This window comes from Pneumocystis jirovecii (genome assembly GCF_001477535.1).
Source record: "Pneumocystis jirovecii RU7 chromosome Unknown supercont1.2, whole genome shotgun sequence".
Taxonomy (NCBI): Eukaryota; Fungi; Ascomycota; class Pneumocystomycetes; order Pneumocystales; family Pneumocystaceae; genus Pneumocystis; species Pneumocystis jirovecii.
In genome coordinates this window covers 412,661-433,433 of record NW_017264776.1, presented here as the reverse complement: position 1 = coordinate 433,433, position 20,773 = coordinate 412,661, and the positions used below count along the sequence as shown (strand labels likewise).

The following is a 20,773-nucleotide window of genomic DNA, read 5'->3' as shown; positions in this document are numbered from 1 at the left end:
AATTCATTTTAAACTTTTAAAAATAAAATTACTTTTTTTATTTAAAATACCAAAATATCTCATTAAAATATAACAAAAAATAAATATCAAAAAGATTATTTAATAGTTAAAATATCAAAAAAGCATTAAATTTTAAAAAATTAAGTATAATTAAGATACTTTATATTAACTTTACTATTTTAATTAATATTCATACAAAAAAAAAAATTAAATATTTAATTAATCTTATAACATTGCATTTTATTAAAAGAGTAAAAACAATGATTAACATCTTAACCAGTAGATAATGCAAATTTAACAAAAAATCAACCAAAATTTTCATAATCTTTATCAACTTTAGATTGCAATATTCCGTTTTCTTCTTTCTTTTGGATATCATCAATCACAGAAGGGTCTAAATGCATGTCAATTGGCTCCGGAATTCTTAAAGGATTAGTGGAAGTTTCTCTTAAATAATTGAGTTTTTCAAATATCATAAGCCCAGCAAAGCAATCTGTTGCTGCATCTTTATAAAATTAGAGAAATTAAAATAAATAAATAAATAAATAATCATACAATGCATTTGTTTGAAAATTAACTCTTCATCCCAATTACTAAATCTTACATTTCCTTTAAAAAGAGGTTTTCCAAGATACTGCTCTGCCAATTTTGTAAGACCTATAAGACGAGTATTTGAATCCCATTTATTACTATCAACAGCTATTGCCAATTGACTTAATTCCAAAAATCCAGATCCAATAATACCATAGTCCTTAAACAATTTATAACCATCATTTCTTACACCAACACCACATTTTATATAAGATGGGTCCTCTAAGAGATGTTTAAGGGCCTCTGGAAATGTTCCTTAAATAATTTAAAGACAAAATAGTCAAATCAAAATTACAGACCTTCTAAACCCATCAAAGACAAATGAAATAATACGATAGAATTTGCATCACTTAACTGAATAATAGCAACCTTAGAACTACCATACGGCTTCCATTCCATATCGAACCCAAGATATGGCCCTTTAAGAAGCGAAACCGCGTTTTTTACTTCAGATAATTTGAAAACATAATATACTTTAGCTCGAGGATTGCCTTCACTATCTTTAATATCTAAGTAACTCCAATAACGATATTTTCTCGAGGTAATAGCCGCTTTTGAATCTTTATTATCAAAAGTAGTATTCATTTTTTCTTGAGTTAAACATGTAGATAAAGGATTTTGAGAAGACATCTTAATAAACGGCAAATAAATGAATAATTTTCGAGAAAATACAGATTTCCAAGAAACCACAGGAAACCCTCTACAAACATATACTGCATTATACACTTTTTGCATAATAAAACGACAAAACATGCACTAAAACACGTCTTGCTGCACGAAAACTTTTCTTAACTCAACTGCATTCAAATCCTATAAAAAGAAAAGACCATAAAACAGATAAAAGCAGATCCTCCTATTATATCTATATATAAAAAGAATAGCTGTTTTAATCAACTAATAACAACTTTGAAAATAAATCTTTTTGCTTCTAAAAAAATTTTTAAACAAAAAAAATAATCAAAATAAATTATTAGAAAAACATACCTAAAACTTTTAGTTATTATTTCTTCATATTCTTTTTCATACCTATTAGTTTAATTTTTTTGACGTTTAACTCCCGTCGAACTATCTCTATGATTTCAATATTAAAACAAAAGACCTTCTAATATCTTCAATTTCACTATGTCTACTTCTACACTTCTTCCACTAGGTAAACCTTTCTATTTTCTTCTTTTTTTGCTTTTTTTTAACCCTTTTTTCAACTAGAACTTGTAGACAAATGTGTAGGTTCAAGAATCTGGGTAGTAATGAAAGGAGACACTGAATTCTCTGGTATTTTACTTGGATTTGATGACTACGTCAGTAAGTTCTCCTTCAGTATCCTTTTTTCGCTATACTGACTGCTCAAGACATGGTTCTTCAAGATGTTACTGAATAGTAAGCCGACCCCATCATATGCCTATATTTCTCTTATTTTTCACACAGCAACGTCTCTGCAGGCACTCATGAAAAGCACAAACAGCTCCTTCTTAATGGAAACAGCGTTTGCATGGTATTTCTTCCTTTTTTCTTCCAAAAAAAAGCACACTAAAATACACCCAAAAATAGCTCATTCCTGGCGGTGAAGGCGACTTTCAAAAGCTCTAAACACCTTTCATCATCTCATAAACATATTTTTCCAAAAAATCTCTTCTCTTCTCACAATTACCGCTCTTCAGCTCTCCTCTTGACTCCTCTTAACCACCACTCCAGGATCTCCTTTTTCTCCCTCAAAAAACACACTACTCTAACAAATACATTCTATTTACTCCTTTGTCTTCATCTCACTGCCTCTTTATACATATTTTGTATACCTACCTATCTGTTCTCTCCACTATTGCTCCGTTGTCCTCACTCTCCTCATTACCTCACTATACTGTCCATACATATATCTTTGTCCAAAGCATATTCAGCACATATCTGCTAAAAACTGTGAATATATACACTCTTCTGCATCATTTCCACTGTTTATTTGTGTACATTTCATTAATCCTGTATTCATATATATCCAACCCTCGTACAGATCGCTACTCGACGATCGCTCTCTTTCAGAGCTTTCTTAACAAAAATGAATACAAACCCTTATTCAACGCCTCAAATAGAGAACCTGCAGCGTGCTACATACTCAGGAGATTCTCAACAGCCTCTACATGCACCGGCAGCACGAGATTTGGCATTTTCAGGGCTTCAAACAGGCCATTTATCAGGTTCAATTAACAGTGAAAATATTGATACTAGAAATATGCCGTATTTTGGAGAAGGGGGATCAATACAAGCTCAAACAGGAGCACCAGGGACACAGATTGGAGCAAGTCTTTTATCAGGAAGAAAAACGGGGAAAAGTAAGATTATATATCTATATACAATATCTAATAGAAATAGTGCGGCTTTCCTTTGTAACATCGAGTGATCAGGCGAGATTTGAAGATATTTTCCGTTCAGCAGTGGGAGAAAATATTGTTATTAGTGGAGAAATAGCAAAATCTATTATGTCTAAGTCATGTCTTACGCCGTCAGTGCTTGCAAAGATATGGTAAAAAAATACAGGAAGAGGAGAAGAAGAAGTGATAAATATGCAGGGAACATGCAGATACGACGAAATCTGGGCAATTAATGATGCCAGAGTTTGTTTTAGCGATGCATCTATGTAGCATGGCAATGTCGGGGAAAAGTGTGCCAGATAAGATTCCAGAAACTATATATGACGAAGTATTTGATGTGGTTTCATCTATTTTGCTCTCTGTTCCGGATACATCGCCTTCTAGTTGGGGAAAGAATGCACAGAATATGAAAACAAGCGGCTCATCTCAGCATGGAGCGCCAGGATTGGGTGGAACGCAGGTTATACAGCCAATGCAGGCGACACAGGGGCAAGGGGGGCTTCAAAGCTCTCAAACAGGGCCGATTTCACAGGTAGCAGGGTTTCAAACACCTTTTATGCAGATGCCGGGGGGGTTTCAACCGCTTTCCCCACTTACATCTAATATTCAACCGCAAATACATACAGGGTCAGCACATTATACGGATCCTATGCATTCAGGAATGACGGGAGTGTCAAATTATGGAATGAAAGTTGATAATACAGCGATTCAAGGACAATGGAGTGGAGCAAATATTGTACAGAGAAAGACCTCAGGGATCTATGCATTGCAATCGCAATTGATGCCTCAGACAGGAAGAAAAGAGGGAATTGCTTCAGTGGATATGAGTGGAGCTTCTCAATCAACATGGGCAATGTATGATAATTTTTTGAGTATTTTAGCTAATGATTTCAGAACAAAAGATGAAAAACAAGTCTATGATAATATATTTAAGGTAAAATTTTTAAAAATTTGAGATTTTTTAAACTTAGTTAAAGGCATGGGGTGGTCTTAATACAGGTTTTATTGATGGGAAAACTGCAGTTGAAATATTTAGTCAAAGCAATCTTTCTAAAAAAGATTTGGAATTAATATGGTAATAATAATTCAACTATAATATTAGTCTTTAATCTTTATATAGGAACTTGGCAGACTCAGAAAACCGTGGAAAACTAAATATTGATGAATTTTCTATAGCTCTTCATTTGGTAAGCAAGAGCGTTAACCTTTTTATTTAACGATTGAACTATTTAATTAGGTATATCGCAAAATAAATGGTTACGAGATACCCTTAAAACTTCCACAAGAACTTGTGTTACAATCGTCAAAAAATTTTTCTGATTCAGTTAGTCAAGTCAAATCACTTTTACGTAATCTTAATTCTCATGAAAAAAAATCTTTTTCATCTCAAATTACAGACTATACAAAACTACAATCGTCCGACAATGATCCTTTTGAGATATATTCTAAAAATATATCAAAATATAAGCAAGATAATTATAAAATAGAACATATTTCAGATTTTCATAAAAAAGAATCTTTGAAAAATTTCGATTCTTTTCTAGTTACAGAGTTAAAAAAAAAAGATACTGGTCAATTGGATAAATTTATTAAAAATAGAGAAGAAATCCCTGATATAACCAATATTCAAAATGAAAAATATAAATCTGAAATTAAAGAAAATAAAAATGAAATAAAACATCTCTATCGTCAAATTCGTCATATACAAGAAGAAATCAATAACCATCCTGATTCATCGTTATTATTGCTTGACTTAAATGAGAAACATGTGACTCTTAAATATGAATTGGAAGATTTATCAGATGAACTTCCAAGCATTATCTCTAGGATTCGAAAAGTTCAACAAGAGATTGCAGATGCAAAACTTGAACTTTTTAAATTACAAGATGTTAAAAATTATCCAGAATCAAATGCAAAGATCATGAATAATAAAGAAACAACTGATTCAAATAAAAGAAATACAGAAGCAGCAGCAACACTAAGAGCTCAAATGGCAATTCTTACAGGAGATTTAACATCATCAAAAGTTAATGATTATGATAGACGATATTCCGAAGCCGTATTTAATATAAATAAAGAAAAAGAATCCAATGAAAATACAATATCTAGTATTGAAGAGAGCGCAGAACAATTAAAAAATGATTTAGAATATAAGCTCAAAAATTTCAAAGAAAAATTTTTATCTAGCAATGATGAACGTAAAAAATGGAATGAAGGACTTAATGTTCAAAATGAAATTAAAGAATTTATTTCTGATTTGAAAAAAACATATAAACCTCAAGAAAAAAGCAATTCAAAGTATATTTAATATTTAATTTTTCTACTTTTAATTTTAATTAGTTTTGAAAATAAATCTTCGGATATATCAATTTCTACAAAACAATCAATAATTGACTTTTCAAAAAAACCTCTTTCTAATGTTACACATAAACATGATTCTACTTATACTTCTTTATCTATTGACAAGAACAAGGATAAAGCAGCATGGATCAAAGCTGAAGCAGAACGTCGTATGAATGAACGTTTAGCTGCAATGGGTATTGAGCCCTACAAAAGATTATCAGGATCAAATGATTCATTAATTGTTAATGAAAAACAATCCGATATTATAAAAGAAGCTGAAGAAAGAAGAAAAAAGGATGAAGAATACCAAAAGGAAAGAGAAAGGGCTAGATTATTGCGAATAGAAAAAGAAAACAAAAACTCCCTTTCAGCAGGATCTGATAAGCAATCAACTTTTATTGATCAAACATCACGGAATTCTAAAAATAATCAAAATATTTTAGACATGCACTCAAAAATATTAAACGAGAAATTTCAAGAAAAAGATTTAACTGAAGAAATAGTACAAAAAGAACGTATAAAAAAATCTAAAGATACAAAATCAAGAAATACAAAAAAAACATCTGAAATAGAAAAAAAACAAAAAAAGAATAGCTTACAGCATGACCTACAAATGAAAGAAGAAAGATTACGTAAATTAAAGGAAGAAATGAAGGCTAAAAAACAAGAAGAAATATTACTTCGACGTAAACAAGATGAAATGGAGAAAGAAATAAAAAGACTTTCGCTAGAAAATAATGAAGATTACCAAATAAAAAAAAATGATCAATTAAAAGGTAAAAATAACTAATTATTGCATTCGATTAACCTTCCTAATTAATTTAGCACAAACACAATATACGTCTGAAACAAACCCGTTTCAATACAACACTACTGAATTACATACATCTTCAAATAAACTAAATAATCCATTTTCGACCTTACAAAATCAAAACAAATCAGACTCATCTTTAGATACTTTGCATACAGCATCAAGCACACGCCATTCTTCACCACATATGCAGCCTATATCAAAAATATTACATTCAAATTACCAAACAGATTCAAATACGTGGTCTATATCTCAATCAACGAGTGACAATGATAATAGCGACGACAGTACAACTGCCAAAAAAAACCCCTCTCAATTAGCATCTATCTTAATCGGAGCCATTGAATCCGGCAAAGGATCTCCATACTTAATTAAAAATGACTCTCCTAAAACATCAACAACCGAGTTATTTGAAACACCTTCACATTATCTTCCTTCCCTCGGAAGGAAAAGCCCATCTTCCCCCACTGCTAATAGAGATGCACTATTAAATCAAATTCAGAAAGGCACTAAACTCAAAAAAACACCGGCTATTCAGCCCCGTTCTTCCAGCATTGTAGGAAAAGTATAATTATTTCATCTCCCAAATCAATTAACAAACACAATCTAATGGAATTTAGGTTTTATAAGTACAGCACTATCCCCCTCAAGTTTTTACACATTTTTTTTTTATATCCATCTTTGTTTTGAGTTTTAAATTATTCTTTTATACAATTTTAAGAAATCGAAAATTATGTTTAAATGTAATAAAGTAAAATAATATCAGTAGTTAAAAGATATATAAAAGGCTGCTTATTGTTTTTTTATTCTTTTATTATTTTATATAAAAAACATAGGTTATCGTTTGCAAGAAAAACATCACAAAAAAATGACAAATATTCCTGAAAGATGGGAATTACTGCTGCTTCCTGAAGGAAAAAAAAAAGTAACATTTGATATTGATCCTAAAGTCCCAAATGCAGCAAATATCACTGTTTTAAATGAAGATCATACACTTGGAAATATGTTGCGTGCGTAAGTTTAAAAAAAACAAATAAAAATAGCTTATATATTACTGCAGACAGTTGCTTCAAGATGAACGTGTATTATTTGCAGGATACCGTGTTTCTCATCCTATTTTAGAACATAAGTTTGTTCTTCGAGTTCAAACAGAGGAGGGATATGAACCAAGAGATGCCGTAAGCAATGCAAGTCGAGATTTACTTTACCAACTTACACAATTGCGGAACAACTTTGAACGTGAGTGGGAGCTTAAAAAAGTAGCGGAAGATTACATGGAATAACTGAATCCCATATAAAAACTTACCAAGTTATTTTTTCTGCTTTTTTTCAGTACACCTTTTGATAAAACCATAACTGTGCAGTGCATCAGTAGGAAGGAAAAGAATAGAATGCTAAACACGTTCTATTGTTGTGTCTAGTGTAATCTTCAGCTCTGTTAAATCTTCATTATTTTCAATAATTAGTCCTTTTTCATTTGCTAAATGAAGTAAACATATAAAACAGAAACTAGTAGATATATCCGCCATTTCTTTCTCTGGGTAAACTTTTTTCAGACCTTTCATGATGTCTGTAAACTTTCTTTCTGTTTTTACAAGTGTAGCATGTGATGTACGGTTCTGTAGATATTTTTTTAAAAAAAGTCAGTATCAAGATGTAAAATACCTTATTCAAACTTTCTAACTTTAATTCAGCCCAAATATTATCTTTTAATTGCCTAACATCTACTCTTTTGGCTATTTTTGCATAATTTAACTGATCTGGTTTAGTTTTAAAAGAAGTTGTAATAAATGAATTGAAAATTTCTGCATCTGTTTTGACTTCATCCTCATTCGAAAATATCTCATCCTTTGCATCCACAAATTGATCATCATCATGAATATCTTGGTCCATTACATTATCATGATCATCATTAAAAAAATTAATATCATAAGCAGATTGTTCTGAATCTACGTATGTTAGTAGTCATATATAGCGTTTAGAAGTAATATACTAACCTTTATTATGTTCATTATTATCATTATTTTTAACCCAAGAATTCATATCAACCTCTAGATTCTGAGAATTTGTATATTTTCCAAATATCTAATCTTATTAGATAAATTATTCTAAAATAAAAGTTGTAAACTTTTGGTTTAGGTTTTATAAAAAGACTTAAAAGCTGTTTCGAATTAAAATATATATCGTCAGGTAAAAGATTTCGACTTTTTGATATCCATTGTGTTTTAGGGAGATATATAGTTGCTCCTCCTGGAGAAAATAATGCATGAAAATCAATTGGTTGTTTATCAAAAAAATCAATTAAAAAAGGTTCTTTCTTTTCTCTTTGTTTTTTTGGTTCAGTAATTTCAATTTTCTCTAAAAAAATATAAATATAAATAAATGTTATATAAAGACCTACCTTTGCGTAACCTTTGTATTTTCCAATGTTCTGGTCCTGCCCAATTCCTTCTTAAAGCCTGGTCAAAATATTCAAAAATTTTATCTTCTGATTCATCCATTGCAATGCTAAAATCATTTCCATTCCATACTTTTAACGGATCTGATTCCTCATTATGTTTCTCTAACTTTTTTAATAAAGAGTCTTCACCCCAGACATTACATATTTGAGAATCCTGATTATTCTCTTCCGTAACCATAAGAATTGGTTTATTATCACTGTCATCATCATCAAACCCACCATCATCCATTAAAACATTATCATCAATCAAAAACTTTCCATTTTCTTCATTGCAATCTTCAAGAACTTTCAATGAAGAGACAGGAAAAGATGAATTCATTCCAAAATCAAAATTTTTAAGTGATGGACAGATTTCATCAGTATCTAAATTAGACATAATAGGAATAAATTTTTCTAAAAAGTCAAATTCTTGAATTATGCAAAAATGGAAAATACCCTGAAGACTGCTTAAATCAATATCCTGGGGGCTCTCATTAGTATGAACAGATTCAACTTCATCGTATATAGCATCATCAGCATCAAAAATAACCTTTCCACGACGATCAATAAATAAGTGATTCAATAACAGGCCTTTTGCGCCTCCTTCATCAAAATCGACTAATATTTTCTTAAAAAGAGGATTAATAGAAAACTCCAAATCAAATTTTTTAACTTGCAAAGCTGAAAAATCTTTAACAAGAGTTGCTTCAGACTATTAAAGTTTAAACAACTAAACATAAAAATATACACACTCATACTTTGTTTTTAGTTTTCTTTTGTTTTTCAAATTCCATGTTGATATCATCATCTGTAGGGTTATCTTGTACTTTTGATGCTAAAACATACCATTAGAGTTTTTAGAAATTCATAGAAACACATTTATATACATTCACCACATGTCAGACCACTTAAAAGTTTTCCTGTTTCTGTTGCTGCAGAATCAACTCTTGATGTATAAATTTTAACACAACCATCCAGTGTGCATGATGCTTTTTGAAAATTAATACCATCTCCATCACGCAAAAACGACATTTCATGAAAATAGTCAATAAGTGCAAAGTTCCAACTATTAGTTGCATTAATTTTCTAATTCCTTATTAGTATAATCCAATAACAAGATATATTTTCTACATTGTCTGTAGCCATTTTCATCCATTCTTCAAAATTAGCAAGAACAGGAACCTTAGGAATAGGTGTAAATCCAGATAAGGATACATCTGTCTTATCAGCTGTACTTGGTGTATTTGTCTGTTTTGATTTAGTCTGCTTATATGGTGTTAAAAGTATATGACGATTCTTTTCATCCTGTTCATTGCGTTCTTTCCGCCTCTGTTGTTTTTCTTCAAAATCATCGTTTAAAGGGATATTCTTCCCTGGAGGAGCTGTATATCCTTTAGACAAAGATGATCCAAGCTGGTGTCGTGATAATGTTCTTTTATGTCGGTTCACCATTTTTAATTTTTTTTATGTTTAAAGTATTTTAAAAATAAAAATATATTTAAAATCATTTATTTTTACAGAATACAGATGCTTTAATAACCTTTTTATGTCTTTTTATAATGAATTGGTTCTTAAAAGATTTTAACAAAATTCGTTGTCGTTTGTAGAGTCATTATATGTTCGATTTTATAAGACTAAATAAAAGAATACAAAAATACATAAGTTCTAAAAGAGGTATTGTATATTTCCAAAGTATATATGACTTTATAAAAAGCTACAAAATTTGTAAACAGTCCTAATGAAAAAAAATATTTATATTCATTATGCAAAATAAATAACCAGCCAGCTGATCATAATAAAAATTTTTTATTAATAGAACCATAAAGACATCATTATTCACATATCCCTAGTAATGTAATTTTCATGAACTAGCCTTCGTATTTTTTTTTTCGCTCAAAAACATCTCTTCATGGATCAAGTTAGCTCTCATGTTTTTACTTGGTGCGTCTTTTGACCATTTTACAGTCCATCCTTGATTGTGACCCCAAGAAAGTGAAGGGCATTTCATAAGAAGCCTTTGGTATAGTCTCCTCCGAAATCTCGGTGTTATATAGTGAGGGTCAGTTGAACTTGGAGGTTCTGAACGCAACTTTCGAAAAGACTGTCCCACTGATCCAACCTTTTCGCCTCTACTAAGTCCTTCAAGTAACTTGATCTCTTTCATAGGCAATGGCGGTAGAATTTTGAGATAAATAGCTGCAAATTTTCTCCAACAAAGATTAGCATATCGTCTCCGATCCAAAGCAGCATTATCCTCTAAAAAGACAGTCCGGCCCGGCATTTGGGACTCAATAAGTGCTTTAAATGGCAATGATAGAACAGGAAGCCTAGTACGCGGCAGCCCTGCAACAATTGGTGCACCTGTTCGTAAAGACGTCAAGAATGGCTAAACTACATCGATATTTTATTTCATCCAAAAAAATACATACATGTAGCAATTCGTGCTTTCTTTTGCCACGCCGACCATATGTCAACTCTAAGATCTTCTCACATGATCGAATATCCCCTGCTATTGCTTTCTTCAGAGTCACTAATGCCTTATGGCCATCTCGAAACGCTTTTTTAATCCTTATTGAACTTTTCTGCCCCCTGTTTGCCTCAAACCGTGAACGTATATGTCTTTTCATGTAAATTCTGTCCGTATTACAAAAGAATACCTCCTTTTCTCCATTCTACCTGGATGGCTCATCAAAAAAAAAACCAATATGAATCAAAAGCTGCCGATAAAGACCTGCTGCCGATTCAATCTTCGGTATAATTGTTTCCAGCCTTTTCTTCATGTATACTGAGCCTATTTTACCTTTATTTTACCTTTAAAATATCTTATTTAACCTGCTATTTAGCTTACCTTCTGTAAAATCATTTTTCTGACGTTCGATCAAATATCTACGTTATATATTAGCACAACCTAACCCTAAAGATATCCGCCTATAAATATAAAGATATAAATGAATCATAAAGTAAAATAAAAATAACTTTTCTTGATAATACTGTTTTGTCATTAAAGAAAAACGTAAAAGAACAATGAAAAAATATTAGGGATATTTTATTTATTCTTTATATTTTATGTTTGTTTAAATGGATAAAAAGTTCTTAAGATTAAATTATTTGGTTTTTATCATATTTTAAAACAAATGATACCAACTGTCTATTATCTTAACGGACGATTTGTTAAAAATTATCCAAAATCTATAACGTACGATAAATGTCAAACGGAACTCAATACTTTGTAAATTGTCATTTTTCTTCTATAGAGGCAGTATTTTTGTTTAAATAGATTATTACTATATGAATAATAATAGTAAAGACACATTAGCATCATTAGAAGGATTAACATTTGACCCGAAACAAGTGACAGTAGTTTTTGTATTAGGCGGGCCAGGATCAGGCAAAGGCACACAATGTAGTTTGCTTGTTAAAGACTATGGCTTTGTACATTTATCAGCAGGAGATTTACTACGACAGGAACAGGCACGACCAGGTTCGGAATATGCCAATATAATTCAACAGTCAATAGAAGAAGGGCAGATAGTACCCATGCATGTAACAATTGGATTGCTTAAACATGAAATGAGTCGATCAATAATAGAGGGGAAAATGAAATTTTTGATTGATGGATTTCCGAGAAAAATAGATCAATGTTTGGCATTTGAAAAAAATGTAACAATAGAATAGATCAGTATAATTATTTATACAATAAATGTGTAGATCTGTCCATGTCGATTTACACTCGATTTTTATTGTTCTGAACAAGTGTTAATGAAACGCTTATTAGCACGAGGACGGCGAGATGATAATATTAATACAATTAAAAAGCGATTTGAGACACATCAGAAGCTGACAGTACCGGTTCTTGAATATATGGATAAGCAAAAGAAGTTGGTTCGGATTCCATGTGAAAATAACATCGAAAGTAGGTAAAATTGTATTATAATGTTGATAAGTAATCATAGTAGCTATATATCGAAATGTTTTAAAAAAAATTGGCCCATTTCTGAGATCGATGCCATAAAGATGTATTAGCATTCTTCTGGCATACTATTTTCTTAAATAACTACTAAACGTCGATTCCAACAGATGATGTGAGATAAGCCAATTCATCTTCAACTGTATTGACTTTTGTTTTATGTTGTTTAATCACCTTTAAAACTCCTTCTAAATTAGTTTCCCATGAACATAGCTTTGATTTTAAATCTATCCATTGTTCCTTCCCCCAAACCCTGTATGTATTTCGATGAATCAAAAATGTTTTTGAAAGTTGAGACAATCTACCCTCAAGAAGACCCATACGAATTACATCAATTACCCACATTTCTACTTGAGAAATGTCAACATCCAAAGCATCAGCAATGTCTGCATATGAGAGAACCTTTCCTGGAACAGAAGCAGCCAACGAAACCAAGGTTAAATGATGAATCTTCTTAAGTGCAATCTTCTGATCAAGTCCTAGAATTAATTTAATAAAAAATAGAAATCATTAGTAACTTACCACTATTATCCACCCAATGCTGGTGTGTATCAATGAAAGAAAGATAATCTTTCAGCCCTCCAACCATAAAAATTTCTAATAAAAGAATCGATGGATCATTTATATCTCTAAGAGGCTGTAGTGCATCAAGAGTTACAATATCATCAAAATGATATCTTTTTGGAAGAGAAACAGATGAAATAATGGCTTGTCTTGCTAAATCACTAGCAGATAATGCCTCTGATGATGGATAGGTTAATAACGCCTTAATAATAAAATCAAGAGACATTCTAAATAAAAAATGTTTAAGCAACTTGCATTTTTTTAAAAAAAAAAAACTTACTGCTTATCATACTCCAAAGCGTATTTTGAAATGATAAGAAAAAGGTCTCTTTTCGCCTGACTATCAACACCCCAATCATCAAGCCAGTCGGAAATATCATTAATTTGTGAAAGAACAAAATCAAATAGTTTTTGTTCACTTGCAACTCGAAGAATCATGCAAAAAACATCATATTTTAAAATAGAATTAAAAGGCAAAATATTAAAAAGAGTTGACAGAACACTAAGAAAATAAAGAGGCCCGTTTGGAAAATTAGGTATAACTAAATTTGACAGTACTGTTGGGAGCAACCGCTCAATAGACGATGATTCCCGAATTAAGTGTATAAATAAGTTGCATGCTGCTTTATAGTCTATTATTTAAATAAACATTTTTTAATACAAGAAAAAATAGACCTTTTTCATTGCATTTTGATAATGCATTGCTTCTATTCACCAGCATTTCTAAACATAAATCTTTATTATTATCTATAGAAATACTTTCCAAGGCTGCAACAAATGAATCTTCCTCTGTTTTTTTGTTCAAAGTATCAATAAAAGTTGCAATTTCTTCTAACTATCATAAAAAATTATCAATATTAACTATTTTTAAAAAATTTTCGGGAAATCTCACTTGATAAGCAAATGTACCTTCTACAATTAATGTATTTATTTCTTCCATAGCTAATTCTTGCTTAATTTGGTTTTTTTTCAAGTAAACACTTTTTTTTATTTTTTGAACGTTGTTCGGTTATTGAGATGTTCAATACTTAAGGAACTTTCGATAATCCCATCAGAAAGAGTAGGAAAAAATTAGAAGAGAAAAGATAAAAAGCACTTATTTTAACGTATTTTAGATAGTATAAGAGTATTCTTTTATAAGTTTTATGAATACATCTTTTTTTTAAGGAAAAACTTGTAAATTTTATTAAAGAATCTTATAATACTTAAGCTCGTAATTAAGTATTTAAAGATTCTTTATATTAATTATTTTTAAGCAAAAACATATAATATGCAATTTTTGTAGATTCTAGTATGACATATTATGGAAGTTTTGTCATTTAAAGGGTGTTTTTAATCTAAAAATGAGCAAAAATAATGATGATTCTTCTAAAGAAAGTCGAACATTAGCTAAAGGTTTTTGTCAATTTAATCAATAGAAATATGTAAATATTAATGGAGTATATAGAATTGGATGCACTAGATATTCATAAACAACAAAAAAAATCTGTAAATGGCGTTCCAAGAAAGAGAAACTATTTTATTATATATGATCCAGAATTAGCATCTAAGGAGCATTCTAAAGCAAGAAAAGCAATATACAGATTTGATGGAGAGGCAGTAGGGTAATTTTTTCTAATATTTTTGTCTTAGTTTTTATAGGATCCTCCATTGATTATAGAAGATCCACGTTTAAAAATGTTAAAATATGGAAAAGAAAAATCAAGAGGTAGAAAAATGTATATGTCTGTCCTTAAAAATGTAATTTTTGATGTAAAATTTTGAATTTAGTATTCTGCAAGTCTTATCTTTATAGTTTGATGAAAATTCAATTGGACCTAATCCTCCTTCTCAAATTCTTATTTCTAATCTGTCTACATTAACAACAAGCGAAAACATAAGTATGCATTTTAAAACATTTGGTGATATACAAGAATTGGAAATTCAAGTAAATCCAATGACAGGTGCATCATTAGGTTTATGTCGTATTCGTTATCGTAAAAATCAATCAAACAAACTCCAAGGATATCATGCTGCAAGAAATGCAGTTGAAAAAGGGAATGGAATGAAAATTGGTACACAAATTGTCAAGGTGCAATATGATGAAGATGGTATAAAATGCAAGGCAATTATAGAGGAAGAGCTTTCAAAAAAAGCATCTTTAACAAACACTTCAGCATTTTCAGATAAGCATCGAGGTTCATATTTAGAAAACTCAAAAAAACGGGAAGAGGATTATAGGAATTCCGATTTTGTACATAAAAAATCTACATCACGCGATCACCGATATTACGATCATTATTCCCCTGATACGGATAGCACGCAGACTCATAACAAAGTTCATGGGCATTCTCAAAGTTCGTCAGGCTCTTCAAGATCACATAATAAATACCCTCAAAATTTAGGCGATGATTCTGAAAAATCACAAGATTATATTTATGAATTAGCTTTATCTTCAACAACAGATATTTTAAAAAAAATAAACAAAAAGCCCTATATATTTATAAGTGAAAAATGGCTTCCTTTAAATAAATTTTCAACAAATGATCTTAAAAAGCATTTAAATAAACATGAATGGACCGATATTTGCGTTGATAAAAAAGGATTTTATATAATATTTAAAGACAATCGGTCAGCCCAAAATTGTTTTGTGACAATGAATCAGACACATATATATCAATATCGCATTACAATGGATTTTCATCGATATATTCCATTAACTGATACTCAAAATACTAAATTCAAAAATTCTTTTCAACCTGTAGACGATGTAGCAGAAGCAACAAATATCATAATTAAAGAATTAACACAAGTATTTATGCGAGATTTAAAAACCAAGATAATAGCGCCTATTATTTATGAATTCCTTGATCCTTCTAGATTTCCACCTGAAATAAAAGATATGAAAAATAATTTAACAACGAGACTTAACAATATTAAACTAAATGGAACAGAACAAAATATTTTAAACAGCAATAATGTTTCTGATAATGAATCTAAAAAAATCAATGAATTTTATTCAAAAATAAATGATCCTTCATTTAATGGCATGTCAAAAAGGTTTTCAATACTTCCAAAATTCAAGAAAAGGGTTCATGAAAACACTTATAAAGGAGAATCTTTACACGATAGTCTTAGACGGTCCAAAAATGTTGATGCTAGACCCCTTCATCATCGTTTAAATGATTATTCTGATTCTCAAGATTCAAGCTCAAATGACTCAGATACATATCAATTTCAAAATACGTCATTTTCTGATTCAGAAAAAGATAGTGATATTAGTGCAAAAAACTATAAAAGTTCAAAAAAAACTACTTCTAATAAAAAGTCAAATATTTTATCTAAATTAAAAGATTATACAAGTTCAGATGATGATTCTAGTGATAGAGATAATTTTCTAGAGGCTTTTCATAGAAGAGATGAACTCAGTAAAAATAAACAAAAATATATAGATTATGAAAATGTAGATGATAATGTTTTAGATGAAACAAAATCAAAGAAAAATAAACGTCGAAATATTTATTTTACATCAAGTGAAGATGATTCTTCTGATATTTTCAAAGAAAGTATTACAGATGATGTTCAAAGTTCTGAAGGAGAATCTTGTGAAGACAATTTATCAGAATATGAAGAAAAGCCAAAAAGAAAAAAGTATTTGAAAAAGTCTAAAAAAATTAACAAAACAGATAAGACAGATATTGTAAATGATGAAAATGTAAATTTTAGTCAAGATAATCTAATACCATTCACTTCTAAAGAAACATTATTATCAGACGATGGTGTCGATATTTTACTTGATATTTATGGAATTCAAAGTATAGTTAAAGATGAAGAAGATTTTTCGTTTTTATTAGAAGCGTTAAAAACAGTAGAATCGGCTGAAATTGATGATATCGCATTGTGGGCATGGAGAAAAAAAGAAATTAAAACTAGTAACGTAGATGGATATCCAGGTAATTTGCAAAAAAAATAAATTTAAATATATACTTATTAATATTATAGTAATCACTAGGCTTCCAAAAGATAAAGGATATAATAGAATAAATAAGTCAGGTTCTGCTAGAACAGAAGGTTACTTTACTATTACAGATACTGAGAAATCACTATATCTTCCTTTAAGAAACAAAGCTATCATACCAACAGAACCATCAACTACATCCATTTCTTCTAGAATGAATCGTATTAATAATCGTCGACTTGCTGTCGGAATTGAGATGCAAAAGAAAATTTCGAGTAGTGAAACTGATATTTTGAGGTTTAATGCATTAAAAGCACGGAAAAAGCAATTAAAGTTTTCTAAAAGTCCTATTCATAATTGGGGATTATACGCTATGGAACATATTGATATGGGTGATATGGTTATTGAATATGTAGGAGAAATTGTTCGTCAAACAGTTGCCGACATTAGAGAAAGGTATGGTCAATTGGAACAAAGAATATATTTTAATAAAATATTAGACAATATGAACGTCAAGGAATTGGATCCAGTTATTTATTTAGAATTGATGATGACACAGTTGTAGATGCAACTAAAAAAGGAAATATAGCAAGATTTATTAACCATTCATGTGATGTATATTTATCTTATATATATATATGTTTCTAAACTATATTCTAGCCTTCATGTACAGCAAAAATTATTCGTGTTGAAGGAGAGAAGAAAATAGTTATTTATGCACATCGCGATATCGAAAAGGGCGAAGAAATAACCTATGGTATGATAGATATTTGTGCACCTTATCTTTTCTAATGTTGCAGATTACAAATTTCCTATAGAGGATGTTAAAATACCCTGTTTGTGTGGAGCAAAAGCATGTAGAGGAACTTTGAATTAAACATGTTAGAATAGATGATATACTATAGATTAAAATAACACATGACCACTATAAGAAAACATAATATTCAAATACTAGCTAAACTTATAAATCTTTTTTCAGTAAAGTATGATTTTTTTGCTTAAATTTTTCTAAAGCATAGAACTTCTGCCTAGATAATTGTAATTTTATATCAAACATTTAAGATTCATTAGAACACGATTTTTCAAATATGCCCGAAAAGCCGTCGTCCAATGTTACCAGCAGTAATACAACTTGAAAAAAGAAATCCTAAAACCCATGACTTAATACTAATAGTTTCTTTACTCATCGAGTTATTGTTTCTGTTAAAATATTAGATATTGTAATAATTAAAAAAGCTAAACCTGAATATATCAGAAGGAAAAGATAAAATGACTATAGTAAACAAAACAGACATTATACTAGAAAGAAAAAGTCCAGTTTGTGCACGATCAAAAATGAACCACATAAAAAATCCAACAAAGACTAAAAATAAAGGAGTTTTAACATCCAAAACCCATGATAATTTCTATAAACATCAATCATGAAATTTATAAATATTGGAAATTTATACAGCAAATGCATAAACAATGCCCATAGATGTTGTAAATACACGAATTGTCTCTGATATTTCCATACATCTCGATTTTTGAGACTCTGTATGGGAAACACTTTTTGATATTGGTGTACATCGTAGTTTGAGTGTTATAGAGTCTGTAATTGGTATCAAGAGGCCAAAAAGAACTGTACCAAGACCATAAAACACCTGGAAATGAGGAACATGTGTCAAAATTTGAAAATTACATGTAGACGTTGCTTTTTGCTTTGTCTGAGTATGAAACACAAAACTATATGTTATTAAACAATTTTTTCCGAAAAAAAAGAAAAACAAACACTGCAATAGAATATCCCCAGACATAAAGAACAGTCAACTTGGCCAAAAAAAGCCCAAATTTTGTCAACAGAAGCGATGAACAAGAACGGACCTTTTTTTCAACTTTTTTTTCAAAAAAAGTCTTAGGAGTCTCTGGCTCTTCTCCTAAAGGTGCATAGATGGAAAATAATGCAGAAGAACAGTCTGAAAACGCGTTTAAATGAAGAAAAGACTGGTTTTTCCGGCGCAAAAAAATTTCCGAAATACTGGTCGAACCATCTTCTTGTAGAGTCTGGTTTCCGTTTAAATTGAAAAGAGAACGATTATAACATGACTCATAGGAATCTGAGCGACGAAGTGTGTCTTTTACAAGAGCTGTGCTGCTCATTTATTTGGTTTTTTTTTTGCAAAATTTTGATGTTTAAACGTTAGAAAATCTATCGATAAGTACGATTTACAAAGATTTACTAAGTTAACAAAAAACAAGCAAAAAATTAAAAAAGAGGGATTTTAAAGGAAAAATGAAGCTTTTAACAGGTAAACATAATATTTAAATTGAAATATACTGATATTTTCAAAAAACAGCGAATTTTTTGGTGTGTTTATAAGCAAAATAATAAGAAAAAAATCTAACAAAAAGATTTAGCAATGTGCAGTTAAAAAATGCCAAAAAAGTGCAGCAGGATTTCCTTTGCAGTTTAAAGATGTGCAAATTGTACAGAAAACACTTGATTTTAATCCAGAGTTTCTTTTAAATATTCTTTATCGGATGGGTAGATGATGTTTGTGTTGTTGATTGAGTTTAATCAAGGATATATAGACTGGCCAGCGTTGATTCTTACAGTTAAAGAGATTGTGAGAGTGGATTTGGTTTTCTTTGTTAAATTGATGTGGATGTAGTTTGGCACAGAAACACTGCCACACGAAAAACCGGAGTTAACAATTGAACATGTAGATATGTTACAACAACTACATACATTGCTTCTTGAGGTCATATGTCTCCTTTTTCTAAAGCAATATTGAATATGATAGACACAAGTAATGGAAGGCAGTCTTGTTTGTCGGAATTGCAACCATATTTATCCAATTAAAGAAGGCATTCCTAATTTTCTTCTGACTGAATATGAAATATGATGTTTGTGGATTAATGATACATGAAAAAGCAAAACCACATCAAAAATGATTATGACCGTCTTATATACGAAACTGTATATGATGATTTAATATACTAGCTTTTTGGAAAAAATTATTTTCGAACTGTATTAGTTCATTCCAATAGCGTTTTAATATATATTACACGTCTTTTTATATTGAAGTTATATTTTTTACATTTACAGTTTTTAAGATATTCTAAAAACTCTCGGAACGGACACTCAAAGCTTACGTACAAAAATTTAGGAATAAAGACAGGTGGAATATGTTGTTACTTTATCAATGGTTCATAATTGTTCTCTAAAGCTATTTAGGAGCTCTTTTATATCGTCAATTCAGTCAGCAACATCCAAATTTACAGCATGGCTACGGTCTCCTGATTTTATAAAATATTTATGTAGCACTCATTTTTGGGGACCAGTATGTAGTTTTTCACAAACAAAGTAAAGAACTTGATATAGTTTTAGGTTTCTAATTTTGGGATACCGTTGGCAGCGGTAGCAGATTTAAAAAAAGATCCTAAGCTTATTTCTGGAAAAATGACTGGTGGTATGTTATATCATTTATTGAATCAAAAAACTTGATGTTTAAAGCATTGATTATATACTCTGCTACGTTTGCTAGATATGCATGGGTAGGTGTATTTTTTGCTTTTTGTTTTTATAGACTGATATTTGTATTAGATGGTGAGCCCTCGTAATTACTTGCTTCTTGGATGCCATTTGGTCAATGAAGTTGCTCAGATTGGTCAGGGCGTACGGTGGATAAGTAAGCAACATGGCTTCTACTCTCACCTTGCTAAAACTGCGTTTTAGAATATCATAAGTTTTCGTCTTCCAATACCTGATTCTAAAACA

General features: G+C 30.3%; 13 protein-coding genes across 13 annotated transcripts; 7 read left to right on the top strand and 6 right to left on the bottom strand.

The window, feature by feature from the left end:
* Positions 1-305: 305 nt before the first annotated feature.
* Positions 306-1,326, bottom strand: T551_00522 (uncharacterized protein; the record flags this gene model as incomplete). Its single annotated transcript, XM_018372788.1, has 3 exons — positions 306-505; positions 556-846; positions 891-1,326. The coding sequence occupies 3 exons, from the start codon at positions 1,324-1,326 to the stop codon at positions 306-308; spliced, it is 927 nt and encodes a 308-aa protein (XP_018231124.1).
* Positions 1,327-1,713: 387 nt separating this feature from the next.
* On the top strand, positions 1,714-1,969 carry T551_00521 (U6 snRNA-associated Sm-like protein LSm5; the record flags this gene model as incomplete). The annotated part of the gene is made up of 3 exons (XM_018372787.1): positions 1,714-1,741; positions 1,798-1,893; positions 1,941-1,969. The coding sequence occupies 3 exons, from the start codon at positions 1,714-1,716 to the stop codon at positions 1,967-1,969; spliced, it is 153 nt and encodes a 50-aa protein (XP_018231123.1).
* Positions 1,970-2,174: 205 nt separating this feature from the next.
* Positions 2,175-2,572, bottom strand: T551_00520 (uncharacterized protein; the record flags this gene model as incomplete). Its single annotated transcript, XM_018372786.1, has 4 exons — positions 2,175-2,225; positions 2,276-2,312; positions 2,389-2,424; positions 2,487-2,572. The coding sequence occupies 4 exons, from the start codon at positions 2,570-2,572 to the stop codon at positions 2,175-2,177; spliced, it is 210 nt and encodes a 69-aa protein (XP_018231122.1).
* Positions 2,573-2,638: 66 nt separating this feature from the next.
* On the top strand, positions 2,639-6,676 carry T551_00519 (uncharacterized protein; the record flags this gene model as incomplete). The annotated part of the gene is made up of 8 exons (XM_018372785.1): positions 2,639-2,912; positions 2,953-3,103; positions 3,150-3,885; positions 3,923-4,026; positions 4,072-4,138; positions 4,189-5,249; positions 5,292-6,070; positions 6,120-6,676. The coding sequence occupies 8 exons, from the start codon at positions 2,639-2,641 to the stop codon at positions 6,674-6,676; spliced, it is 3,729 nt and encodes a 1,242-aa protein (XP_018231121.1).
* A 297-nt stretch (positions 6,677-6,973) lies between these two features.
* T551_00518 (DNA-directed RNA polymerase II core subunit RPB11) lies at positions 6,974-7,388 on the top strand (the record flags this gene model as incomplete). The annotated part of the gene is made up of 2 exons (XM_018372784.1): positions 6,974-7,119; positions 7,166-7,388. 2 exons carry the CDS (start codon positions 6,974-6,976, stop codon positions 7,386-7,388), a joined length of 369 nt encoding a protein of 122 aa, XP_018231120.1.
* A 111-nt stretch (positions 7,389-7,499) lies between these two features.
* T551_00517 (condensin subunit BRN1) lies at positions 7,500-9,997 on the bottom strand (the record flags this gene model as incomplete). Its single annotated transcript, XM_018372783.1, has 8 exons — positions 7,500-7,724; positions 7,771-8,054; positions 8,103-8,190; positions 8,234-8,463; positions 8,507-9,257; positions 9,304-9,380; positions 9,433-9,631; positions 9,677-9,997. The coding sequence occupies 8 exons, from the start codon at positions 9,995-9,997 to the stop codon at positions 7,500-7,502; spliced, it is 2,175 nt and encodes a 724-aa protein (XP_018231119.1).
* A 409-nt stretch (positions 9,998-10,406) lies between these two features.
* On the bottom strand, positions 10,407-11,325 carry T551_00516 (uncharacterized protein; the record flags this gene model as incomplete). Its single annotated transcript, XM_018372782.1, has 3 exons — positions 10,407-10,931; positions 10,975-11,179; positions 11,222-11,325. 3 exons carry the CDS (start codon positions 11,323-11,325, stop codon positions 10,407-10,409), a joined length of 834 nt encoding a protein of 277 aa, XP_018231118.1.
* A 508-nt stretch (positions 11,326-11,833) lies between these two features.
* On the top strand, positions 11,834-12,568 carry T551_00515 (bifunctional uridylate/adenylate kinase; the record flags this gene model as incomplete). Its single annotated transcript, XM_018372781.1, has 3 exons — positions 11,834-12,205; positions 12,254-12,462; positions 12,499-12,568. 3 exons carry the CDS (start codon positions 11,834-11,836, stop codon positions 12,566-12,568), a joined length of 651 nt encoding a protein of 216 aa, XP_018231117.1.
* Positions 12,569-12,602: 34 nt separating this feature from the next.
* T551_00514 (uncharacterized protein) lies at positions 12,603-14,016 on the bottom strand (the record flags this gene model as incomplete). Its single annotated transcript, XM_018372780.1, has 5 exons — positions 12,603-12,991; positions 13,035-13,303; positions 13,357-13,708; positions 13,752-13,911; positions 13,969-14,016. The coding sequence occupies 5 exons, from the start codon at positions 14,014-14,016 to the stop codon at positions 12,603-12,605; spliced, it is 1,218 nt and encodes a 405-aa protein (XP_018231116.1).
* A 403-nt stretch (positions 14,017-14,419) lies between these two features.
* On the top strand, positions 14,420-17,890 carry T551_00513 (uncharacterized protein; the record flags this gene model as incomplete). Its single annotated transcript, XM_018372779.1, has 8 exons — positions 14,420-14,471; positions 14,524-14,675; positions 14,718-14,828; positions 14,872-17,008; positions 17,058-17,469; positions 17,514-17,628; positions 17,674-17,770; positions 17,814-17,890. 8 exons carry the CDS (start codon positions 14,420-14,422, stop codon positions 17,888-17,890), a joined length of 3,153 nt encoding a protein of 1,050 aa, XP_018231115.1.
* A 205-nt stretch (positions 17,891-18,095) lies between these two features.
* Positions 18,096-19,152, bottom strand: T551_00512 (uncharacterized protein; the record flags this gene model as incomplete). The annotated part of the gene is made up of 4 exons (XM_018372778.1): positions 18,096-18,213; positions 18,256-18,419; positions 18,465-18,738; positions 18,785-19,152. The coding sequence occupies 4 exons, from the start codon at positions 19,150-19,152 to the stop codon at positions 18,096-18,098; spliced, it is 924 nt and encodes a 307-aa protein (XP_018231114.1).
* Positions 19,153-19,285: 133 nt separating this feature from the next.
* T551_00511 (RNA methylation protein TRM112) lies at positions 19,286-19,898 on the top strand (the record flags this gene model as incomplete). The annotated part of the gene is made up of 6 exons (XM_018372777.1): positions 19,286-19,301; positions 19,350-19,360; positions 19,411-19,537; positions 19,585-19,619; positions 19,665-19,754; positions 19,797-19,898. 6 exons carry the CDS (start codon positions 19,286-19,288, stop codon positions 19,896-19,898), a joined length of 381 nt encoding a protein of 126 aa, XP_018231113.1.
* A 262-nt stretch (positions 19,899-20,160) lies between these two features.
* Positions 20,161-20,755, top strand: T551_00510 (pyruvate transporter MPC1). Its single transcript, XM_018372776.1, has 4 exons — positions 20,161-20,336; positions 20,384-20,465; positions 20,510-20,550; positions 20,600-20,755. The coding sequence occupies exons 1-4, from the start codon at positions 20,199-20,201 to the stop codon at positions 20,729-20,731; spliced, it is 393 nt and encodes a 130-aa protein (XP_018231112.1). The 5' UTR covers positions 20,161-20,198; the 3' UTR covers positions 20,732-20,755.
* The last annotated feature ends 18 nt before the right edge of the window (positions 20,756-20,773 follow it).